Here is a 24,353-nt window from a genome sequence, read left to right as displayed (position 1 = left end):
AGAAATATTGACAAAATATTTCAACCATGTTCACTACAAAAATAAAAAAAACAAACAAAATATCCTAATGATTCATTAATTTTTTACACAGCGGAAGAATGCTACCATAAAAAAATAACTCATTGGGTTTTTTTTATCATATATTTTGCCAAATTTTTAAACACTACATATTTTTTTTATGGAATATGCGTGTCTAAAATCAACTATTAACATCTCATTTTCCATCAAGAAACCCATTGATGTTTAAAATGCTATTAGAATATCTGAAGAAATAAAAAAATTTAAAAAATAAAAAACCATTATCGATTCCATCATCATTTATTTTTCAGACATGATATTCCATTGGCAATTTAGACATAAAGTTTGTATATATTCTATAAGTTTTACCAAAAGTTCAAGGTAAAGTGTTTTATAGAAATGCGGACGAAATATTCTTTTCGTCAGAAATTTCATTGGAGATTTTTTTTTGTTATGTTTGGTTTGTGATTTTATGATTCAATAAAAGCATTGACTATATTCATCCCAAATTTGTAAAACCTATTAATTTAAACATCAAATCGTACTAAAGGAAAATTCCAACAAATCATATAATGTATACTTAACTCCAAATATAATTAGTATAAATTAATTTATCCAACTATGAGAAATCCTAATTTGATAGTTACAACATAATTAAATTACAATTACTATCCTCCATGCATATATAATATCTTAAGCCAGTGCATCACATCAAATATATTAAAGGTGGAGGAGGAAGAAAAGATAATGAAGTGGAAGGTTCAGGAGATGGAGGAAAAGGTACATTCATAGTTGTACTTAATTGAACTTAATAAATTTTATTTTGTTATATGAGTTTTATATTCATCTTTTCCAACTCAATAGTCATTTTTTCTGAGTTTTTTTATTTTTATTTTTACACAATCTCATTAAATTCTTGTGATGAATAGCTTAGGCCACCATGTGGTGTGTCTAAAGTTGAAACGGTGTGGCCTTTCTTTAGTTCTCATGCTAATGCCATAGGCAAACTATAAACTTGATTATTATCAATTGCATCATTTTCATCAGCTTCCAACCACACTTGATGATCGTGAGGAGAATGGATGGAAATGTCTTCGACAATTTTCTCAGCTATATTAGCATTATTTTTCTCTTATAAAAAAAAAGAAAAAAGAAAAATCAAGTATCAAATTTCAATTACATTTCATATTATTAATGTAAATAAATAATTCAAACTCAATGATAACTATCAAAATACTTCCAACAAACGTGTCTACTCTTTTAGCGACATACTTTTCTCCTTTTTCCTATATCCCCTTTCTTGATACGAGTTTTTTCATATATCATTATAGGAGTTAGTCTTTGATAAGACTTCTTTTCCTACAAATTAAATAGTTTATTAAAAGTGTCACTAATAAACACGTAATTAAAACTTCAATAAAAAGAGTAAAATGTATCACAATAAACTCTTACTAGGCATTTTGCATGGTGGGTAAACAAAATCACAACTTTAGCATGCTTATAACTATCAAAACCAAGGTTATCAAAATCATATAATGTTGACTCGTAAAATCATAAGATTTTAAGAGTTAACTCGTGACTTTAACAACCTTGATCCCAACTGTTGGTTCAAAGTAGGCACCATGAATTGTCAAATCTGACAGTTCAAGACTGCTTGTGTTGGCCTCTTTGAACCAACAACACGTCTGTTGTGATACCCATCAGGCTGAAAAGACCATACCCGGGTGTAGGGGGATGTCAGGTAATCATTTACGTGCGAGTTTTGTCAAATAGGTGAGGGTTAGAGGCATTAAATGCACCTGCAAATGAGGTAACCTGAGCAGCTTTTCTGTGGAAAAACTTGAAGAAGATGAACAATAACATTAAAACAATGTCGTTATAACCTTTTCAATTTCATCCTTTGATTTCTATTTTATCTCATCTATACCCCTAATTGGCTTCAAACTTTTAATTCTGTGCAATTTTGTCCCCAAACAACTTCAACATTAGCCCCGTATTTGCACGCCTTTTTCAATTTGGTCATCGGTCTTGGATTTATGCAATTTTACCTTTGATGGACCATCAAACTTTCAATTTCATCCCTAGTTTCAATCAACTAAGACCTTATAGTTCAGCGCCTTTTGCAAAATGATCCTTGGCTGTAAAATGTTTTAATTTGACCCCTAATTGACCCCAAAACTTTGTTTTTCTTGCGATGTTGCCCTTGATTTCAATCAATTGACTTGGTAAAAATTAAATTTGGTCTTCTAAAATTCTAATCTTCTCAATTAAGCTCAAATTAGGCCCCCAAACTTAATGTTTCACCAATTAAGCCCCTAATAAAATTAATTTGACCCTTTTAAAGTATAATTAAGTCTTTGCACTTAATTAAATCCTTCAGTTGGACCCAAATTAACTCTTAAACATAATTAAACTTTAATTTGACCCATGATTAAATCAAATTGGCCCATTAAAAATTTAATTATGTTCTTGGACTTAATTTTTATGCAAATTCGTCCCATAATCATTTAATTTGACCTTAAATTTGCATTTATTTTCATCATTTTTGGGCATAATAGGGTACAATTAGACTTCAAATTTCCTTTAAAATTACAGCTTATTTTTTATGTTTTTTTTAATTCTCTCCAGCTTGCTTTCTTTCCATTGTCAATTTTTTATTTATTTTGAAGAATAACCTAGAATTGAATTATAATATTTTTATAAAATGAGTTCGACTTATGCAAAAGGATGGATCTTAGAAAATTTGGTAGTTTTTATGAGAATAAATAAATCACTTAAGTTTCACATGATTATGTAATTAACTAGGTTGCAACTAGTTGATCATACTCTATTAAAGAAGAAGAGTACTAATGCTAGAGAAAAAAAAAATTAGTAAATGATGTGGCAGCTTTTGTTTGATTTTTTTTATTAATCTCTTATCTTATAATTAATTGTGATTATATCAATGAATGTGACAAGATTTGCATTTCATAATTTAGAAAACTTTTCCTATCACAAATATCATATTATTTAACAATAAAAAATTATAAGAAGCCTTAGTACCCCCTATCATTACTCGAAGAAAAAATCCTCGTCAAATAAATAAATAAAAGAAAAATAATATATAAAGCTAGATAAAATCCAAATTTAACAATCAAATTTAATATACAATCATCTTTTATTAAATCCGAAAATTAATTATGCGAATCGAAATGTGTGGGATGTGATTTCAGTTGTGGAATAATACCAGACACAAAAAAGTAACATAAATGTTTTTGTACATTCATGTCTTCGTCCTTTGCATTTAATTATTTCAGTTGCAATGGCTTTTTCCGGTTTGCGGGCCTATCCACGTATCAAAGCTAATACAGGCATGAATCGTGAATATATATACTTTAATAATCTGAACGAATTCATGGTATCTAACATTGTCTAGCAGGTCACCAACACCACTAAAATCTTCAAGAACACAGAGCAAAAGGGCCAATGGGATCTAGAAAGCACCATGGGGGAAAAACATTTCTTTGTTCGATCGGTACTTATTTGTCTCGCCCATGTTGGCTTCTATGAATTTATTTTATGTTGTTGGGTGTACGGTTTTCGGTGACAACACAGTTAAATCTTTAAATATATGTCGATATGCATAGGTTACATGTTTGAAAAGACAGTAAACAATCTTCCTAAACAATCGTCATGTACCTCTCACCTCTTTACTGCGCCTTGAGGTATTTTCCATCTCCAAAATTCATCGTGCTGTGCTTTATGGCTCGGGAGAAAACCAAAGAAAATTTATGTATGAACACAAATCCTAACAAAAAGTCTTGGATATGGCAACACATCAATCAAAAGCAATCTCACATGGCAAAGCGGCATGCTAGCCAACTTCTTCCTTTCCCCCCCTCCCTCCTTGCAGATAACTACATGCATCTAGTAAAGATGTATACATAAACAAAATTGAAAAAGATTCACCACCTTTCACCCACAAGTTCTAAATCTGAAATGACAATGCCCCACTATCCCAATTAAGGATTGGAGATCGGTTTGTATACATAATTTGGAATAGCGTCTTGAAAACTATTTGAGCTATGAAAACTAGCTAGTCAGTCTCTAGCTATGGATTGTCTAATTAAGTCTCCAAGTTAGCAGTATGTCTTTCTCATTTCTCAGTGATTTATAATGAACTAACCAAAATAGATTCGAGTTGATGGAAACAAATGTCTTTCTCCAAAAATTAGTCACTAGCTTGTCATGATTAAAATGATAATCCACTTTGCTAGTCGAGATATTCTAGGCAAATGTTGACGTAATCAATATTTGATTTATGACACTGTATTAAAATCTGTTTTTATTAATTAGATAACAGGGAAATAGTAGACGAAATTGGCTAAAATATAAGTTTAGGTTAAATAATTTGACTATCACTAACTTCTTCTTTTTTTTGGTAAATAATAGGTCTTTTCTTCCAGATTTCCATTTCTCTGTTCATTTTGATCATCTCAGAATATGACAGGTGTCTTTAAAATTAAATACAGGATTTGGAAAAAAAAAAGATATCAAAATAAATTACAAAAGAAAAATTATTGTGAAGAGTTTTGTTTTGATTTTGGAGATCAAAGTTAAGAGGATTTTTTAAAAAAACTTTTTTTCTGGACAATGCTTGAAATTTAATGATGATTTATGTTTTCTTTATTTTTTGTAATTTAATTTTTAGATTCTTTTTATTCTGTTTTGTATTTGTTTGAAATAACAAGTTCAACACGTGTCAAGTTTTTTAACTACTACACATGATCAAAATTATTCAGAGAAACTATCATTTATTAAAAAAATGTATATTATAATCAAATTAAAATTTCTAAAGATTAAAAGTCTATTTCAGTTTGACCTAAAGCTCATGGTTCTTATCGATAATTTAGCTCTAAGTTTGAAATGAATAATGTGCTATTTTAAGAAAATCAAATGTATAGTTAGGAAAAAAAAAGAAGAAAAATAAAAATAAAAATAGTATATATATCCCTTATCTCGTTTTCTACCAATAGGTTAGTTTCTTTCTGATTACTACTTTCCTTATATCTATTAATGCTGTGAATATATAGCTAGAGTTTTGAAAATCCATATCTCTCTCCCTTTTCAATACATCACATGCATTTAGAATTTATCAATTGGAACTTCTTTCTTATTACTACATCCGTTATCTCTTACACAACCTAGTAATAAAAGTGGAGATTCTAAAAAAATTCAAGTAGTTTAAAAGCAAGATTTATATATTGAATAATAGGTTAATCTTTTAATTCTAACAATTTAATTCATTTTCTCTATCTGTCGGTATTTGACAGAGTTCTGAAATATTTACCGCTATGCCACAATCATCGATGGATATTTCGTTGGTGATTACCATTGAAAATACAAATAGAATGATTACATCAGTACTTTTCTCTCGGAAAAAAAAATTTTCCGCGCTTCGGCGTCTGTAAGACCGTCAGTGGTTGAGTTTTTTTATTTGCGACAGAATCAACGATGGAATGGAGAATTATCGACGATCATTATTTGGGCAGACAGATTTTGTCGGTGAGGTCGTCGGGAAAAATGTTACCGACGGATTTCATGCCTTACACCGACGGAATTAATCTGTCAGTAAAACTGTTTAATGATGTAGTGCTGGTGGTTGATACCTTAAAAAATCCTATTTGGTAGATTTAAGGATTCTTCAATGTTTAAGTAGTATTTTTTTAGAAAGAATAAAGTATGATGATATTTTAGAAAGATAAATTTTAAAAATATCTATGCTAAAAATATTAAAAATAAAAAGATTATGAACTTGAAGTTTGAAGATTCATGTGGTATTTATAACACATATTGGATTAGTATAAAAATATTAAAGGATCTGTGTTGAGGTTCTGAAAAAATATCAAAGAAGTATTGAGCTCAAGCGAGATTTCTAAGCCCGTTAGGGTTGGAAAATAGGCTCAAGCATGTCGGGACCATGGTCATTGGAGGTTTTTAGCTCATTAAATTTGGGTTAATCAAAAAGCTAGGATGGATCGCAAACAAATTTTTTTTTTTTTGAAAATATCAATTTAAATGTACATGATTTAATTAAAACTTGTTAAAAGAATCTCATCTCAGTACCTAAAATATGATCTAGAATTGTCATTGAAAACATAAAGGGAGTTTCAAAAATCTCATATTTTTTGTTTTATTTTTCTCAAGTTTATCTTCTCCTTAATATAATATATATAATAAAAATATGTATCACTATAAATTAATTAACACATGGAAAATGGTTTACAAACTCAAGCAATTAATAGGTCCAAAGGTTACCAAAATTAATTCTATCATACAATTGAAGATTTTGAATTTGGAAATTTTTATGTTCATCATAAGAGAAATTAAATGTTATATATATCCGATCACTTTTATGATAATGAAAATGTAAATTTAGAAACAATTAAACATAAAAAAAAAAGAAGCATAAAAAAAAATAAAACTAAAAATAATAAACACGCAAAATCCTATATGTTAAAGGAAATCAAAGGCCAAATGAAAAAGGCAATCAAACATGCCAATCTTGGCATTGCTAAACCATAAAGCGGTTATATGTGCTTTTCATATACCCCCCCGCACATAAACCTAACTTTCCCTGAGCCCAACTAATAGCACGTGCCAACCTTCTCTCTTGCGTGTAGACTTTCCTTATTACTAACAAAATTAAATAAAAATCTCCCTTTAATTTCCTCATGTGTATTAATAAGCATATACTAGGTAATTAGCCCGTATTTATCTGCGGATTTGAACTAATAAAGATTTTAAATGTAAAACATAGCATTGTTAATGTATTTTTCTATTTGTGAATAAAATTTTGATTATCAAATATTTAAGATTTAATATATATAAAGTAAAGCTTTTTAAAAATTAAAATGATATATAACATCTTCAATCGATACGGGTCAATGAGCTACTATACACACAACTCGGATCATGTATTTGATTGGACTTAATAATATTAATTTTTTAAATAAATTTTATTTAATTTTATAATAATAAAAATATACACCATTAACATAGCAAATTTTTTAAATAATATAATAAAAAAAACTTTCTAATATTATAAAAAAGCTAGTATACTCTCATTCAAAAACAAAGTAAAATTAAATGATATTTAATAAAATAATATCTAAAATATATTCTTAATTAATTTAAGAATTTAATATATTTATATATTTATATTATTTTAAACTAATTATTTTTTAAAAAAATAAATTTAAATTTAAGAAAATAAAAAAAACTAAAAAATTAAAAAAAAATGAGCAATAATGACAGGTAACATGTGTTTATTGGGCTACTTTTTTAAAATCTGGCAACCACAATGAAGGCTAAAAAATCAAAAAGGGTTTTGGCCTAAAAATCTATTTTTTCTTTTATTTTCACTTAAGAAACATCATAAAAAACTTCATAAACCACTTAGTAACCCCAAAACATTCTAAAATCACTTCAAAAATAAAAAATCAACTTGATTAAAATAAATCAAATGAACACTGATCTACCTTTTCTGTCATGTTTATAGGGGGAAAACCACCATCATCATCGAACTCCTTTCAAAAAGATGAGTTCATTGACACAAAAATCCTTCTTTTTTAAAAGTGTCCAACAACAAATTTCTCTTCTTTTTGTTATTTTTTAATGACATACTTTATTTTTTTTCTTGCATTGAGAGACTAAATAACAAACAAAATAAGCTTTTAAATCAAAATAAAAATTACAAAAACTTTTTGATTGATTATATATTTTCTCCGTAATCTACTTTGTGGTCTTCTATCCTTTAATTTTATATTTCTACTACAATTTAAAACTCCATCTCATGAAATTATGTCATAAAAAGATTAAATTAAAAATAAAAATATTTAAAGATATAATAATAAAAAAAAATAATGAAAATATTTTTTTATAAAAAAGAAGAAGAATAGCTTTATCAAAATTGAAGCACCATAACAAAACTCATATCTTTGTATTGATAATGTTTTCTCTACCTCTTATGATTGCCTATCCATCTATATGGCTAGATTTGGCTGTGTTATTAATGAACAAAAATTGCATCTTAAAAAGACCAATATGACCTTAGTAACTTGTATTGTCGTGGGTTCCAAATAATCATATAGCTAGGGCATTGTGGTCAAGGAAATCAAATCAAAGGATGGTGGTAGTTCGGATCATTGAGATGACTTTGTACCGACCTTATCTTTATTTTATTCCGTAGTTTGCGTTGGTTTCCTAAGGACTATGTACAAAATGATGTTAATAGCTTTAACATTTTGGTCATTTTATATGAAATAAATATAATTAAATTCACAAAAAAATATAAATCATATATAAAGTAAAGAATTGACCCGTTTGATTCTAATAATTATTTTTACTCGAAAATATGATACTCTTTACTTATAAAACCTAAAAAGACTCAAATACCCTAAACTCTTGAGGTTTACAAAAGGTCATATTAGCCAAGTTGTAATAAACCTAATAAATTATACCTCAAGTCTTGTTTTTATATGTTTCATTTTTAAGTTTATTTAATAAATTTTGCTCTCTAATTTATTTCTAATTGTTATTTTTTCTTAATTATATTAGAAAAATGTATGAAATGAATATTTATATTTTTAATTTTAATTTGTTGGTGTGAAAATGTATAGCAAATAAAACAAATAAATGTTGTTACAAAAAAGTAAATTAAAATAAATCGAAAAATAAAATAAAATAATGGTGAGTAAAAAGAGGAGGTGAAGAAGAAGAAAAAAGAAAAGCAAGAAAGAATAGCGACCTCTTGATCTCTTTCTTTCCTCTCTCTTTGGGGCTTGGTGTTTTTCTTCTTTTTTTTTTCGCGTTTTGAGAGAGATACCAGTCTCTTTAATCCTCCATTCTTTTCCTTTATTTTATTGTTAAGGTTCATCTCTCTCTCTCTACACTCACTAGCTCTGAGTGCTTCAAAGAGAAAGAAAAGGAGAGAAAGAGAAAGAAAGAGACGAGAGACAGAGGACAACACATACAGAGATAGATAAATAGAGAGAGAGAGAGAAACTAAGGAATTCACCAAGCTTTCAATACCACAGAAGAGAAAACGATGTCTGAGAGCTTTCTCTCCTTACATACTCTGAAACTCCAAGAGGTACTTGCTTTTGTGAATGTGTGTGTATATATATATGAGTATGATAAAAGTGAAACATATATAAAAAAGAATTAACCAAATTTAAGGAACGAACAGAGACTCATTTGATACTTGTTGCTCGATCTTTCCCTCTCTCTTACTCTTTCTTGGTTTTGGTATGTTTCTTGATATGTTAAATCTAAGATAGTGTTTATTTCTTGTGTTTTTTGGCCGTCTCTAAACTGATCCATATGTAGCAGATTTGATTGACAGAAGAAAGGAAATTATAAGGTTGTGACTTGTGAGGGTGCTACAAAGAAGATAATTGAAAGAGATGATGATGATGATCATCTTCAAGATATTGATATGGGAATAGCTACAACACCTCCATTCCCTCCAATACTTCCGCACTCAAAGACTCACCAGTTAAGCTCTCCGATACTACAAAACACTAAGTCCAACCCTTCAAATCATAATTCTATGTCCCAAGATTACCATCAAGGTATCTTTTCCTTCTCGAATGGCGGTTTCGAGAGATCCTCAGTATCTCACCAAGAACATAATCAGCAGCAACAACATCAGCAGCAGCAGCATCATATAGCCCAACAGATCCGCAGGGATAAGCTTAAAGTTCAATCAGGCTATGAACAACCTCCACCGGCATTATTAGGTATTGAAGAAGAAGAATCAAGTGGCCTTCCGGTCTACGAAACAGCCGGTATGTTATCAGAAATGTTCAATTTCCCTCCTGCTGGCGGACCAGCCGCGGCTGTTGATTTGTTAGATCAGCCCTTGCGGTCTAATTACCGGACTCAGCCACGACAACAACAACAACCGGTGACAACCAACGATTGGTATAACAGCAACAACACGCAAGGTATGGCAGTAGGAGGTTTGGGGATAGGCAATTCAAAAAATCATAGTAATAATGATAGCCGTGAAAGTTTGGCTCAACATCAGCATCAAATTTCAGGCATTAACGCAGATTCAGCTACAGCCATGCAGCTTTTTTTAATGAACCCATCACAACCAAGATCACCACAATCTCCTTCTCTTTCTCATCATCAACCCCCTCCTTCAACTTCTTCTACACTTCACATGTTGCTACCAAATCCTTCAAGTTCTCTTCAAGGGTTTAGTACTGTATCAGGAGGGGGATTTGGTGCTACTAGTGTTATATCTCCACCACAATTCACATGGGTTCCTGATAGTTCTCATGTAGGAGGCAATACTGGTGCTCCACTCAGTAATCCGACTGAGATTAGCGGTGTTGTTGAAGGACAAGGACTTTCTTTATCATTATCATCATCTTTGCAACATTTAGAGGCAGCCAAAGCAGAAGAATTGAGGATGGGAGATGGTGGGTTATTGTATTATAATCAAGGAGCTGGTGGATCATCTTCTAGTCAATATTACAAGAATCTGGGAGGTCACCAACACCATCAAGCATTACATTTACAAGGTGGAGTGGGACAAAACCACCACCAAGTTCATGTTGGTTTTGGGTCATCATTAGGAGTGGTGAATGTTTTGAGGAATTCAAAGTATGTGAAAGCAGCACAAGAGTTGTTAGAAGAGTTTTGTAGTGTTGGAAGAGGTCAGTTCAAGAAAAGCAAATTTGGTAGACAAAACACAAACCCTAGTTCCAATAACAATCCAGGGGGCGGCGGCGGCTCTTCTTCTTCAACAAAAGATCTCCCTCCCTTGTCAGCTGCTGATAGAATTGAGCATCAAAGAAGGAAGGTCAAACTCCTGTCGATGCTTGATGAGGCATGTAATCTCTCTCTCTCCCTCTCTCTCTCTCTCCCCCTCAAGAGTAAAGACTTTTTTTTTTTCTGGGTTTGTTTATTTGAGTACGTACATCAATGATTTTCCAAATCACACGGACAAACAGAAAATTCCGGCAAGTTTCTCAACAATATTATAAAAGATTTAAAGATCCCAAGTAGAAAAAAGCCGGCTGGTGCAATAAGGTTACATAAGATCTAGTTGGTAGAGCTAGCTAGATTAGTCATCATATTATTTTATTTTATTTTATTTTCAATATTTAGTTTTTTTCCACATTGATTGTAAAGGTAGGCGATGTGTTAAGGTTTTTGGTTCGGTAAGAAAATAATAAAAAGTCTACTATTATTAGAAGTACCTATCTATCTAGGCGTCCAGCAAGAAACGACGTTCCTCCTGACTTTGAAGATGACTGTTAAGCCACCATATTACGTAAGGGAAGTTATTATGAAGCTACTGCTGCTAAAAAGATTGGTACCCATCGATCATAGTAATATTGCAGAGAAAGAAAGAAAGCCATTGATATTATATATTAATTAGTTGACCTAGGCGCAGCGAGGGTAGTAGTTCCTTTTCTTTTCTCCTTTTGTTTTTGTTTTGTTTATGCATTACACAAGCAAGCCTGTCAAATTGGCTGTATTGGGGAAAGGCAGTAACGAAAGAAACACCAAGGATATTCCATGCTCCTATTAGCAATCATTTCAGTACTGTACCACCCTTTGGTTAACGCATTTATTCTCCTCCTTCTCTCTGCTATTTGTGTTTTCTTTAAGAACCATGAAAAGTCTTATCAAATATATATATATATATATATTGGGTGTCATAACAATTCTTGATTGTCTTTCTTTGTCTATTCTTACCCTTCTCTTTCTGTGTCATGAACATCAAATCATGTCGCATGACTTAGTCCTATCATGATTTATTTTCCTCTTTTCTTACACAACTGTTATGTATCTGCAATATGAGGAAGTAGTGAAAACAACCTTTGAGTTTTGTTTACTTCATGGGACTTGATGTGGCAATTTTTCTTATTTAATGCATGCCTTAAATTGTGTTTTTTTAATTTTATTACGGTAGTATCAATAGATCCTCATGAACGATATTTTTACAGAAGGAACATTGCGATTTGTGAAATTTAATCATTGTTTATATATTTAATATGTGGGTCAATTTGTTCTACAAAATTGCAGGTGGATCGAAGGTACAACCATTATTGTGAGCAAATGCAAATGGTAGTGAACTCATTTGATCTAGTAATGGGTTTCGGGGCGGCGGTCCCTTACACTGCCCTTGCCCAGAAGGCAATGTCAAGACATTTTAGGTGTCTAAAAGATGCAATAGCAGCACAATTGAAGCTTAGCTGTGAGCTACTTGGAGAGAAAGATGGTGCTGGGACCTCAGGCATAACAAAAGGTGAGACACCAAGGCTTAAGTTATTAGAGCAAAGTCTAAGGCAACAAAGAGCCTTTCACCAAATGGGTATGATGGAACAAGAAGCTTGGAGACCCCAAAGAGGCTTGCCTGAACGATCTGTCAACATCTTAAGAGCCTGGCTTTTTGAGCATTTTCTCCACCCGTACGTTACTTTTACCTAAATTTCACTATACTAGCTAGCTACTCGTATCATATTCACAACAATCTAGAAAATGGAAACCTAAGAGAGTTGAAAAATCAAAGTATAGGCACTTATTATTAGTAGTAGACATTATAGTAGTAGTCGTAAAAGTTTTTACAGCATAATGATACTTTCTAATTTGTTAACAAGATAGATACTAACACGAGATCCAAGTTCCCTTGTTTTTTTCTCTAGCTTTTTGTCCAAAATGTGCTTAAAGGAACAGTAATGCAGTGTCCTTGGATGTTGTCTCGTCAGAAAAAGCTGTCAAAGGGTTTCCATTTGCCGACTGCTTTTCCCTCTTATACATAAGTCCCCTCCTCCCTTTGCAGACCTCAGAAATTAGTTAATTGTGTCAAAAATAAAATAAAACTTTACTAAAGCATAATTCAACTGACCACCTTTTTCTTTCTCATCACCTCTCTCTATCTTTCTCTGTGAAATCATGATTTTTATGATAAGTAACGCACACAAAATAATAAGAGCGATCGGTGAGTGCATGCAGTTGTACCCCTTTAAACTTCTCTGATGCCCCTACTACTGCCTGCTACAAAACACTGCTCATCTTCTCTTCTCTTCTCTTAGATTCTCGCGCCTCATGTAAATATGGTACACAAATAAAAGCTAGCAATATTGGTTTCTCTTTATTCGGTTTAGGTATTGACTCTGATGTCATTTTCTGAACCCTTTCTCAGGTATCCAAGCGATGCTGATAAGCATCTGTTAGCTAGACAGACTGGTTTATCGAGGAATCAGGTTTCTCTCTCTCTCTCTCTCTCTCTCTCTCTCTACATACACACACACGCCCCTCTTTTGATATCTTCTTAAACAAAACAGTAAATATTAGAGTACTATTCATTTAACATGAAAATGGAGATGGTACTCTTCTAGAGAGAAAAAAAACAAGAAGGGACATGAGTAAGTTCAGTAGATTTGCATGGTTCTGGGCTTTACTTTCTCCGGTTTATTTCTCATGTCTTTCTGTTATAGAACGATATTATGCCATAAGGGTTTAGCATCTTTTTATACGATTTATGTTTCCTTTTATTTTATTTATTTATTTCTTTGCATTCTTTTATAAGTTAAGGGACATAGATACACTCGACCAGATACAGACATCAAGGGAGGGAGATAGTATTATTTAAGAGCAGAAAAAAGTACAGAAGAGATGAGACATGAGAGTTTGCAGCTTTGATTGATTCTCTTTCTATGTCTCTCTCTCTCTCTCTCTCTCTCTCCCCCCCAACAAACGACACACCACACAACATATCGTATTATCCAACCACACACAAAGATGAAACATTAAAGAAAGTGAACAAAAATTTTGTACTTAGGATCATGTTTTATAAACTTGTCGGTATTCTTACTTGCATTTTCTCCTTTACCCACTGCTAGTGGGTTTTTTTTTTACCTTTGTTACTGTTTTTATTTCCATCTTGTATTCTTGCACCTGCATCTCCTCCTTTCTCGTGTCATTAAACCCTAAAGCTTTATTTCCCTTTTTCTTTTTATACTTTAATACATAACTATTGTATTACCAAACAGTATCTAATAATTCATCAAGTGTACTTTAATTTCTTATATTTTTTTGTTGTCATTAACTATGTGTTATATTATTTGCATGAAAAGCAAGAACCCAAAGCTGCTTTGCTCTTTGGAGAGGGAATAGAAAGAAACAAACATCTATATATGTCTATGTCTTTATCTTGTATATACAATAAATAACTCAGAGTGGGTTATATAGGCTGATCATAAATGGAGTGCTTTTATTATTACCATTCTTAAACTGTTCATGGAGATATAGGACACTGTCAAGTGATTCACAGACTACATCAAATTCGATCCTCTTTTTTTTATGAATATTATTGCATCATCATCATCATTATTTATGTGATGTAATTATTCCTATATTTGTTTCGAAAAGTTTTATGATTTAGTAACTAAATGAGATTTTCAATTTAAAGATTTCAAATTTGAATTATGCTTTTGGTTAAAGAGAAAAATTATAGAATATATAGCTAGAAGTTTTTAAATGGAGTTTATATATATATATATATATATATATATATATATATATATATAAGAGAAGCTTAAATTCGATACCAGTGTGAATACAGTAGTGTGCCAATGGAGTTACAAATTCATTGATGAAATGAAAAGATTGTTACTTCCTATTATTGTGTGGAGTACAAAGTTTAATAAACTTAATTTTTAAGCAAAATTATCTGAGACATCATGCATAGATTTATACTTTAAGCACGAGTTAGTATGGCATTCCAATGAATAGTGTGTTGCATAAAATAGATGTGCCCTAGCTATCATTCATTAATCATGCGCTTACAATATTTGTTACCAGTTTAATTAAATATTGAAGGTTGCTAATAATCCCATTCCATGTGTTTAGGTTTCAAACTGGTTCATTAATGCCAGGGTTCGGTTGTGGAAACCCATGGTTGAAGATATGTACCAGCAAGAATCCAAAGAAGACGAACCAGGAGCAGAAGATAGAGAAAGGAAGCAAGCCAACAACAGCAGCAACAATAGTGGGCTTGCACAAACACCAACGCCTACTACAACAACGACAGGATCATCAGCACCAGCTGCCACAGCAACAACCATCCCATCAGGCAAAAGATCCGAAATCAATGCCAATGAAAACGACCCTTCACTCCTTGCAATCAATAGACAATGTTTCTCGGAAAACCAAACAAAACTCTCCACCTCCTCCTCTACTACCACCACCACCATTATTACACCCATCAATATCACCTCCGCCACCGAGGCTGCACCACCACCTCATGCTGGACAGCCTTTCCATGACTTCGCCGACGACACATGTCGACACGGCAGCATTGTTACAGCTGATTATGGGACCACATCCAGCAATGCCAACGCTGGTGGGTCTACGCTTATAAGGTTTGGGACCACTACTGCTGGCGATGTGTCTCTCACTCTAGGGTTACGCCATGCTGGGAACATGCCTGAGAAGAGTCCTACTTTCTCCATGAGAGATTTTGGGGGCTGTTGATTAATTACATAATCATAAACTTTTATATAGTACCTTTCAGGGGGGGGGGGGGGGATTTAATCCTATTTTCTGTCTTTTTTTCTTTATTATATATATATTTTTTATTTCCATTCTATGAAGAAAGAAATACATAATGAGATCAAAACGTAGCATATTAAAGCTAGCTAGCTGTACGGATTCTATTGCAATTGTATAGTAGATTGTTTTGCATTTTTCAATTTTTCTAATTATGTACGTATTTAATTTAAGATTTTGCCCCCTTATGCTTTACTCGAATAACTTGCTGATAATCAAGTCATATATATATATATGGAGGAAACTATTGCCAAATGTGGGCATAAACGTTTTTTCCCTCGAAAAACATCGATGCCTCCAAACCCTTTTTTGCCATCGAAATATATATTATTGTCAATTACCTTAACACATACACACATACACACACACACATTTAAAAATGACAATACGTAGAGATGGGCTATAAATTTAGGATATACCTTTGTGATGAGTACTATGATTGAGTAGTGAAAGCTGCTTGTCTGGTATTAGATATTATAATATTAAAAAAATAAAAAAAGAGATTTCATATAAGATCATGTGGTTGAAGCTATAGAGACGGATCGATGGTAAGCTTGAATTTAAAGCACATTGATGTGTCACCATTATATATAGTTATGGAGTTGGTGTCTCTTTCCTTTCGCTTACCTCCCAACTAGAATTTTTCACACATAAATATGGTTTTCAATTTTAGCGTATTGTTGGGAGATAAGATGTTCGATAGATTCGATAACCTTATCTAGAAAAGTAAGAATATTTAGATATTAAATACTTTTAAGATATGTGTAGCTAGGCTCTCTTTCTCTCTATATTATTTTATTAAGATTCGTCTTGGATGGAATTTTGCTTAATTACACTTGTTGATTACCTAAATAACTAAAACATCTAGCAAAACAAGCTAGGATGATATATACACACCCACACTTACTTTTCCATAGAGTTGTAACCTAGGTGAAATGTTGTGATGGGAATTTTCGGTATACTAGGATAAATTTACTAAGATTACTAGATGATATTCTTATATGTAACAATAAGGCTAGAGTGCATATTGAATCATTGTAGATTACTTCTCCCTTTGGTGGAATGTAGATGCATTTGCAAATAAAAAACCTGTATCTTTAAGAATCGAAGATGTATTAGAAGATTATTATGAAAAAATCATTCTATGTCTTTTCTTGTTTTGTATGCATTAAGTAACCTAATAAAGTTGAGGTTTTAGCAATTCAAAAGGCTCTTCTTTTGACTACTGATTATTGTTATACTTTTTATAAGGACTAGATCAGGGAGTCTAGTTCTTACAATTTAATTACTTGAATAAAATGAAGTAATGTTATGAGGCTGTGACAATTACAAGGTGATTTCAATGGCATATCCAATGTTAGTCTTATACTTTCTCTTATGAGTTTTACATATATTTATAGAAAAATAAATTATACAACAGATCATTTGGCCAAGCATGAAGTTTATACAGAAGCTAATTTAGTTGCATAATTATAGTCATCTATCATAAATTTATATTTTGCTTAAGTTGTCTACTTTAACAAGTTAATAAAAAAACTTAGTTAAGTTTACTTGGTTCATGTTTACATTGTAAGTTATCTGATGTTATCTTTGTTTCTTTTCTTCCCCTGTTTAGCCATGATTTTAATGACTAAATCAATTGCTTAATAAAGTTCTTGTCTTTTATAAATAAATAAATAAAAACTAAAGAATACAAGGTTTGATATAGAGATTCGTTGTTAATCATTGTTCATATGAACAGTGAAGCTCCTAATTTGTTTTTAGTTTACGAACTTTTTTTGTTCAATTTAGTCTCTCTTTCTTACCTAATTAGATGAAATTAGCCTTGTAATTCTGATAGACTTGTAAAAGAAAAGGAAAAAGGTATGAAATGTAAGATATAAAGATAAAACATGTCTAATCCAAAATTCTTGTAATTTTCACTTTGTTCCTAAACTTCATTTTTGTTATTTTCAGTCTCTAAATGAGAGAGAGAGAGAGAGAGAGAGAGATGCTAAAAAATGACACTAGAGAGAGAAAAAGCACAATGTATCAAAATATTCCATTCTACAAGAAGTATTTGATAGTGGTGGTTTTTTGTCCATATCTTGCCAGAGAAAGTAGATTGAGACTTAGAAAGATATGTGATCTCAATTTAAGTTTTTGGTTTTTAACCTAATTTTTGCCACTTTAAGGGCACAAATGAGTTTGTAGAGGTTTTTTGGGTGTTTTTAAGGTATTTTCATGTGAAACATTGGTTTAAAATGGGTTGATTGGTTAAAAAAATTAAAATTAATTTTTTATTCAATTTCAAACCATTTTGATTGTCGAAATCTAGACATGTGGACAATACATTGTCTACCACAATAGACAACACATCATGCCCTTTAATTTTTTTTTTCAAAAAGATTATGTTATCCACCCCCTCAATAAAAATAAAAATAAAAACCATATATATAGACCTGACCTCCAGGCCTATACCTTTCTAGTATAATATTTGGGGGCAAGCATCAAGCCTAACCCTTTTCTATCTTTTTCCTTATTGTAATTGAAGAAATTTTATTAAGATTCCAGGGCCATTAAAGAGATAGCAAACTAGAGAATAAAAGAAAAATTGTCTTAGTTATATGGAAATTAAAACAAATAAAGCAAAACATATGAGAACGGACTAAACAAAATAGTTCTACATGTTGGTCCAAAACTTGGGGACTAGGTGATAGGTCTAACCATTTTCTATCTTTTTCTTTTTTTTTTCTTTAGCAATAGAAAAATAAAATTACCTTGTTGATTCATTTACTCTTCAATTTTAACATGGTTATTAAATAATATTATAAATTTTTAATTATATGATTGTTTTAGTTTTTAATTACATAAAATATAAACATATTATTTTGAATATATTTTTAACTTTCTTTAACAATCATAAAATGCTTTTTTTCCTTATAGAAACAATGATTCTAGTTAAAAACCTTGTATAAGATAGACAAAATACACATTAATAAAATAATTTATCTTGATGAAAAACAATTTCCAAACTATTGTATTTATGGCTTTAAAAACAATGCCATAAACTTCATCGAGACCTTAATAATTTTTCTTTACTTTCATAAAAATTTTGGTTTCACTGCAGTGTAAAATTGGCATCCAAGCTAAGAAAATGAACTTGCCCCTTTTTTTATTATTAAATTAATTTTTTAAAAAATTACTTTCCTTATACTAGAAAAAAGATCTACTTTCTTACTTTTTATGTAAATAAAGGAATAAGTGCTTTATGTTCCCTAGCTATGACTTGTTGGTCCAAGATTAATAATAATATCAAATAGTTCTTTGTTATTTAAAATTTTTTTATGTTTAATTTTTTTTTTACCTACAGTGTATCACGGGTGGTATATTTCAATGTAGTGTACTAATTGTTCTTGTATTTTTTTTAATCAAAACACTAGTATATCGTAATAGGCAATGAAATATACCATATCATTTCAATTAATTAGCTAGCTACAGACTGGTAGGTTTAGTTATGTTACCTGGTAACCAACACCGATTAGAAACAAAGGTTCCTTAAAACGCACAACAATAATATGTAAAGCAACAAGAACTCTTGACCTAATATGTTGCTTTACTTTTTGGGAACACCATAACTAACCTAAAACAACGTGTATTTGCGAAGGTGTTCTGCTGCAACCATCATATTGCATTTGAATATATGGTATCTAACTTCAAGGAAGAAAATTCTACAAGAAAAATAAAGAACTATTTTGGTTCGTGTACGATATGATGCAGCAGCTGTTAAATCGTTATCTTGATAGGAAAAATACAAACAACCCGAGTGGAGCTCAATGTTTCACTTTCATGGATGTATATATCAAAGCAGCAATGCCATTTTCTTCTATGTAACATTCTTTGATTGTGAGAGTTGCTTGAAAAGTAGAAAAGGGTTAAAAGAAAAAAGAAAAGAAAAGAGAAAATAACTAGACCCTATAAGGATCAAGATTATTTAAAATGTCAGGATATGGGACCATCTGGTTTCAATCTTTTCTACTATATTGGTAGTCAAATAATCACACTACGCTGTATCAGTCACAGATTTTGATAGATTTAACCCGAGTTAATGAAAATTACATTGTTTAAAGGAAAAAATTAAAAATAAAACTAGATTTTGATCAAATCATAAGTTAATTTTTCTAATTGATCAGATCAATTCCCATTAATATTTTTTAGAACTAGGTCCACATAAAGGACTCTATCAACCTGTTGAGCCAAGCCTAATAGACAGTGATTAAGTTTTAGATTTCTTATCTAAACGTTCAAAGTTAAGTTTGAGATGTGAGCATTTAGGGATTAATAATATCTGAATTTATAGAGAATTTTTCGGGAGTCATTTTCCTAGGAATCTCAATTATTGTATTTTGAAACCCACAAGTGATCAGAGAAGCTAGCATTCATGAAAGTGATTTTTCTCAAAATCTTTAATTAATTAGATTGGCTTACCTGGTCATACACTCGGCAACCAAATATAGCAAGTGCGTTGCAAACAAAAATGAAGGAGCTAGGACCATGAATTTGTTATCATAGTACAATAAATTTTGAAAGACCCAGCCAGATACCCCCCCCCCTCTCTCTCTCTAGACTCTAGCTACTGCCTGGTTGCTGAAAGTTACGTCGCCCATTTTAGACTAGCATTGACTCCTCTATGCCTTGGTGTAAGAGCATTCTCACTCACTGCAAAGATAAAAGAAAGAAAGAAAGAAAGAAATAGGGTTTGATTAATTAAGGTCTGATCATTGAACAAACTGCATATATATATATATATATATATATATGGAGGACTTGTTTTGCTATTCTTTTGGTGATTCTTCTTTCCTGTAAATGTTGCTTTCTGGTGGGTCTGAGCAGAGTTCTTGAGCATCTGGGCTTGAATAGGGTAGGCGCGAAACCCTTGCTCTGCTACTGCTTCCTCATCATCGATATACTATAAGACTGCTTCGATAAGTACCCCAGAATGGTTTCTTTGTCTTGTTCGAACACATAACTTACAAATTCAATGTCAAGAAACTGACAACAAAATGATATATATGTTTTAAAGTTTTAAAGTTTTTTTTTTTAATTAAAACAAGGCAAAGAGAAGGACCACACTCCCACGAAAACATAACCGAGAGTGAAATTATGTGTGCAATAAAGGACACCAACTTGGAGGGGACCCCTGGCTTTAAAAAAAAATTGCTAGATTGAAAGCTACCCGTCAGATCCAATCCAAGAGACTGTCTACCAACCAGATACCCATAGCATTGGGTCCACAATGGAGATGGGACTCATGATTTCTCTTTCTTTCTTTCTTTTTTAATTTCTTCTTGGTCATGGCATGGCATGGCTGGCCTGGCCCCATTCTTCTTAGCTCATGACAGTCTTACATACAAATAAAGTGAGCTGCTTGGATGCAGCAAGAGGGTAGGGTTTTCTGTAGATAGCCTCTAAGTCAGCCCAAGTGGGGGTGCTGCTAGGGCTTGGATAGGTTATGGACCTTGGAAGCCGAAACAAACCTTAATTATTACTAAATATTTCTGGTAAAGTAATGGGAAATTCTGATGAAGACAGCAATAATGGATACTTTCATAATTGAACTAGAATCTCTATAAAAAACAAGCATCCAATCCTTTCTTTTCGAAATATATGGAGGGAGTTTCAAGATTATCTCATTCCATTCTATATTTCTTCACTGAAAAGTCCATCAAATCTTTAGTTAGGTTTAAAAAAAGTTCATAAGCTCACAAATATTTTATGAATGATATCAATTTGTTGCCACCATCATCTCTTCAAAAAGTCACCATGATCCATAACTACTATTATATAAAAAATGATATTCCTATGATTTTCCATGTTCTAGGCATCCATGGTGTTGATGAGTAATTAACTACGATGCATAATCTTAAGAAATGAGTTAAGCTAAACAAATAACAATTTGTTGCTTGCTAGAATACTCATATGCAACTCGAAATTAAGCTAATTAAACTATTAAATGATTGCGTCTCCTAACATTATAATCAGTCCCACACTCTTCTTTTGAAAAAAATGCATGAATCCATCCTCTAGTTAATTAATTTCTAAGTGAATAATTGATAGGATAATATTTTTTACTGCTCAGGATAACAGGAAGACTCTCAAGCTATCATGTGCATGTGGGTGTCATTAATTGTTTTTTTTTTCAATTTCTTAATCAGTGAAAATATTTTATTTTATCATGATTTATTCTTTATAATAAAATTTAATTTCTTATTATAGATGATTGATTTGGATTTCTAACATATTTCCCAAATAGTAAATATGGTGTAAGAGATTGACATGTGTTAGGCTGAGGGATTTCCTACAGCCTTGGACAACATAAAATTATTGTTCTAACCAATATATCTTTGACTGAATCGAAAATATGAATTTAATATCAATATGCAAACGTTGACTTAAAACATACCACTTGCTATTAAAATAAATAAAGAAAGAAAGAAGGTCAGAAATCAAACTTGGGATTTCAATCCTCTTACTTCACAATAGTTTTCTGTTTAAGAGGAGTAATCATCCGCAAGAATTTCTAACGAGATGGTCAGGGATGGCAACTTAACCTAATTAATACTATGGATAACAACCTGAATATATAGTTTTGTTTGATAATCACCTTACTGATTGATGGAAATCCAACTCAAATCAAGAACATTTATATTTTTTTTAATGCATTTCTTAATAATATATACACACACACACGGGACTCGGGAGTGTGTCTTATATCAGTATTAAGAAATGCATTAAAAAAATATAAATTTTCTTGAAATAATACTCAAATAATAGGTACCTATATCAAAATTTTGACGAAGAACATATCCTTTAATTAATAATAAAAAGAAAAGGGTACTATATACATCAAATCTAATTTAAAAATTTTCAAAGATTTGAAACATCATGATAAAAAAATTTCATAAATATCTTAATTATAGTTACAATGGCCAATTTTATAAAAAAAAATTAAAAAAAAGTAATTCGGCATCGAAAATAATGCTACAAACTTACTGTTACGCACTACCATATAATTATTCAAAAACATCACACTCTAAAAGAAGAAGAAGAAAGGGCATCTTGTACATCTTTGTCTGTTGCATAAAAGAAGCCTCATTGTATGCTAATGACTTTTTAGCACTTGACACTCATCTTCTGTACTATATATTTGGTATTGCTGTAATTTTTACAGTTTTAAAAAAATAAATTTAAAAAATTATAAATTATAATTGTTTTCTAGAAAATTTAAAACAAAACCGTGATTTATATCGTTTAACTAACACTTTTAAATTTAAAATTAAAATAAAATACAAACAATTAATCACCACGTAAACAAACACAGACCGAGTCAAGAGTTAATTAAGAGAGAAATGCTACTCCAATTTTTGGGCCAAGTGGAAGACACATGATAGTGATATTTAATACAATGAGGCCCAACATGGTGTTAGTACCAATCTAATTTTAATGCCAAGGGAAGCTTATATGCCCCACGTCCCCGACATGGGCTGGCAGCAAGATATGTGGATTAACTCAGAGCACATTCACCACCTTCATCTGCAAACAAATTTAACGAGGACCACTGAAAAATTGAAAGCTTCTTCTGTTCTACATCTCACATAGTGCAATGAAGCTGTTCAATCATCATAGACTACCAACCCCACTGCCGTTATTGTTCCTTCTTATTCATTTGCCTTAATGTTATGAACAAGATTTAGCAGGTATTTTTATTTCTGACCAGCTTTTAGTACATTGGAGGACCACAAGTCCTAGAAAAGGTAATGGTGAGATTCAAATTTGGGTTTTCAACTAACCTTGTCATGGGAAGAAGATGCTTTACACGAACAGTGGTAGTTTTTAGCCCTGGATTTGAACTTGAAACCTCATTTCTTTAACAGTGTACGTTCAAGGGGTTATACCAGAAGAAAAGAGGAGGAAAAAAGTATCAGTTGGTGTGGTAGTGTTATTATTACTTGATTTTACAATGAGTACTTGTTTCTACACTTTACTGCAACCGACTGTAATTGTCAAAAGATGAGTTCTTGAATTTGTAGCTATCGAATGAACAAAAGAAACCAACAGAAACAGTAACATCAACAAAAAAACACAGCAAAAGACAAGATAACAGAGCTAGGTAGCAAGTCAGTTTTACCTCTGCGACAAGAAAACATGGCAAGCAAAGCATATTCGTGCTCTCCTCAGCCTCATCATTTTTGTGCACGTGCAGGTGGGGTTGAGGGACTCAGTATTCAGTTCTGAGTGGTGATGTCCTCGGAAGCATACAATAAATTATAAAGCTACTATTTTGGTTTGGTTCTCTACTTTTAATCCATGTTTTCATTAAATTTTTACTTCCCAGAATGAAAGATTGCCCTAATTATATGCAGGACTGGTGCTTTCAAACTTCTACTGCATGCAATTTTTGATGGTGTCAATTGTTTGTGTATGAAAACCAACTGACACATTAAAGAAGTAGGTACCAGTAGTTTCATGTATTATTAGATTATCCATCGCGTCGTCATCATCACCACCACCACCCATTACCATCAAGCTACTGTAGCATGAGCATTATACAGTTCATGGACTTGTCATCTCCTGTTAAAGGACTAGCATTTGACATTTCTGCTGTCGGGCATTGATGAAAAGGACTCGGGAGGAGAGGAGACGAAGGACAAATATCATAGCAGTACCCTCTCTTTAAACAT

At 31.7% G+C, this 24,353-nt stretch overlaps 1 protein-coding gene across 2 annotated transcripts; it reads left to right on the top strand.

The window, feature by feature from the left end:
• Positions 1-8,785: 8,785 nt before the first annotated feature.
• Positions 8,786-15,776, top strand: LOC133673148 (BEL1-like homeodomain protein 2). Of its 2 annotated transcripts, none has more exons than XM_062093816.1 (5): positions 8,786-9,151; positions 9,391-10,900; positions 12,106-12,491; positions 13,226-13,286; positions 14,935-15,776. In XM_062093816.1, exons 2-5 carry the CDS (start codon positions 9,497-9,499, stop codon positions 15,556-15,558), a joined length of 2,475 nt encoding a protein of 824 aa, XP_061949800.1. In that variant the 5' UTR covers positions 8,786-9,151; positions 9,391-9,496; the 3' UTR covers positions 15,559-15,776. The 2 variants fall into 2 exon arrangements, with proteins under 2 accessions (XP_061949800.1, XP_061949801.1); XM_062093817.1 differs by lacking the exon at positions 8,786-9,151 and adding an exon at positions 9,171-9,306.
• Positions 15,777-24,353: the final 8,577 nt, after the last annotated feature.

The sequence above is a fragment of the Populus nigra genome, chromosome 14 (genome assembly GCF_951802175.1).
Source record: "Populus nigra chromosome 14, ddPopNigr1.1, whole genome shotgun sequence".
NCBI lineage: Eukaryota > Viridiplantae > Streptophyta > Magnoliopsida > Malpighiales > Salicaceae > Populus > Populus nigra.
The sequence above is the reverse complement of the archived record's forward strand: the minus strand, read 5'-3'. Positions and strand labels throughout refer to the sequence as shown.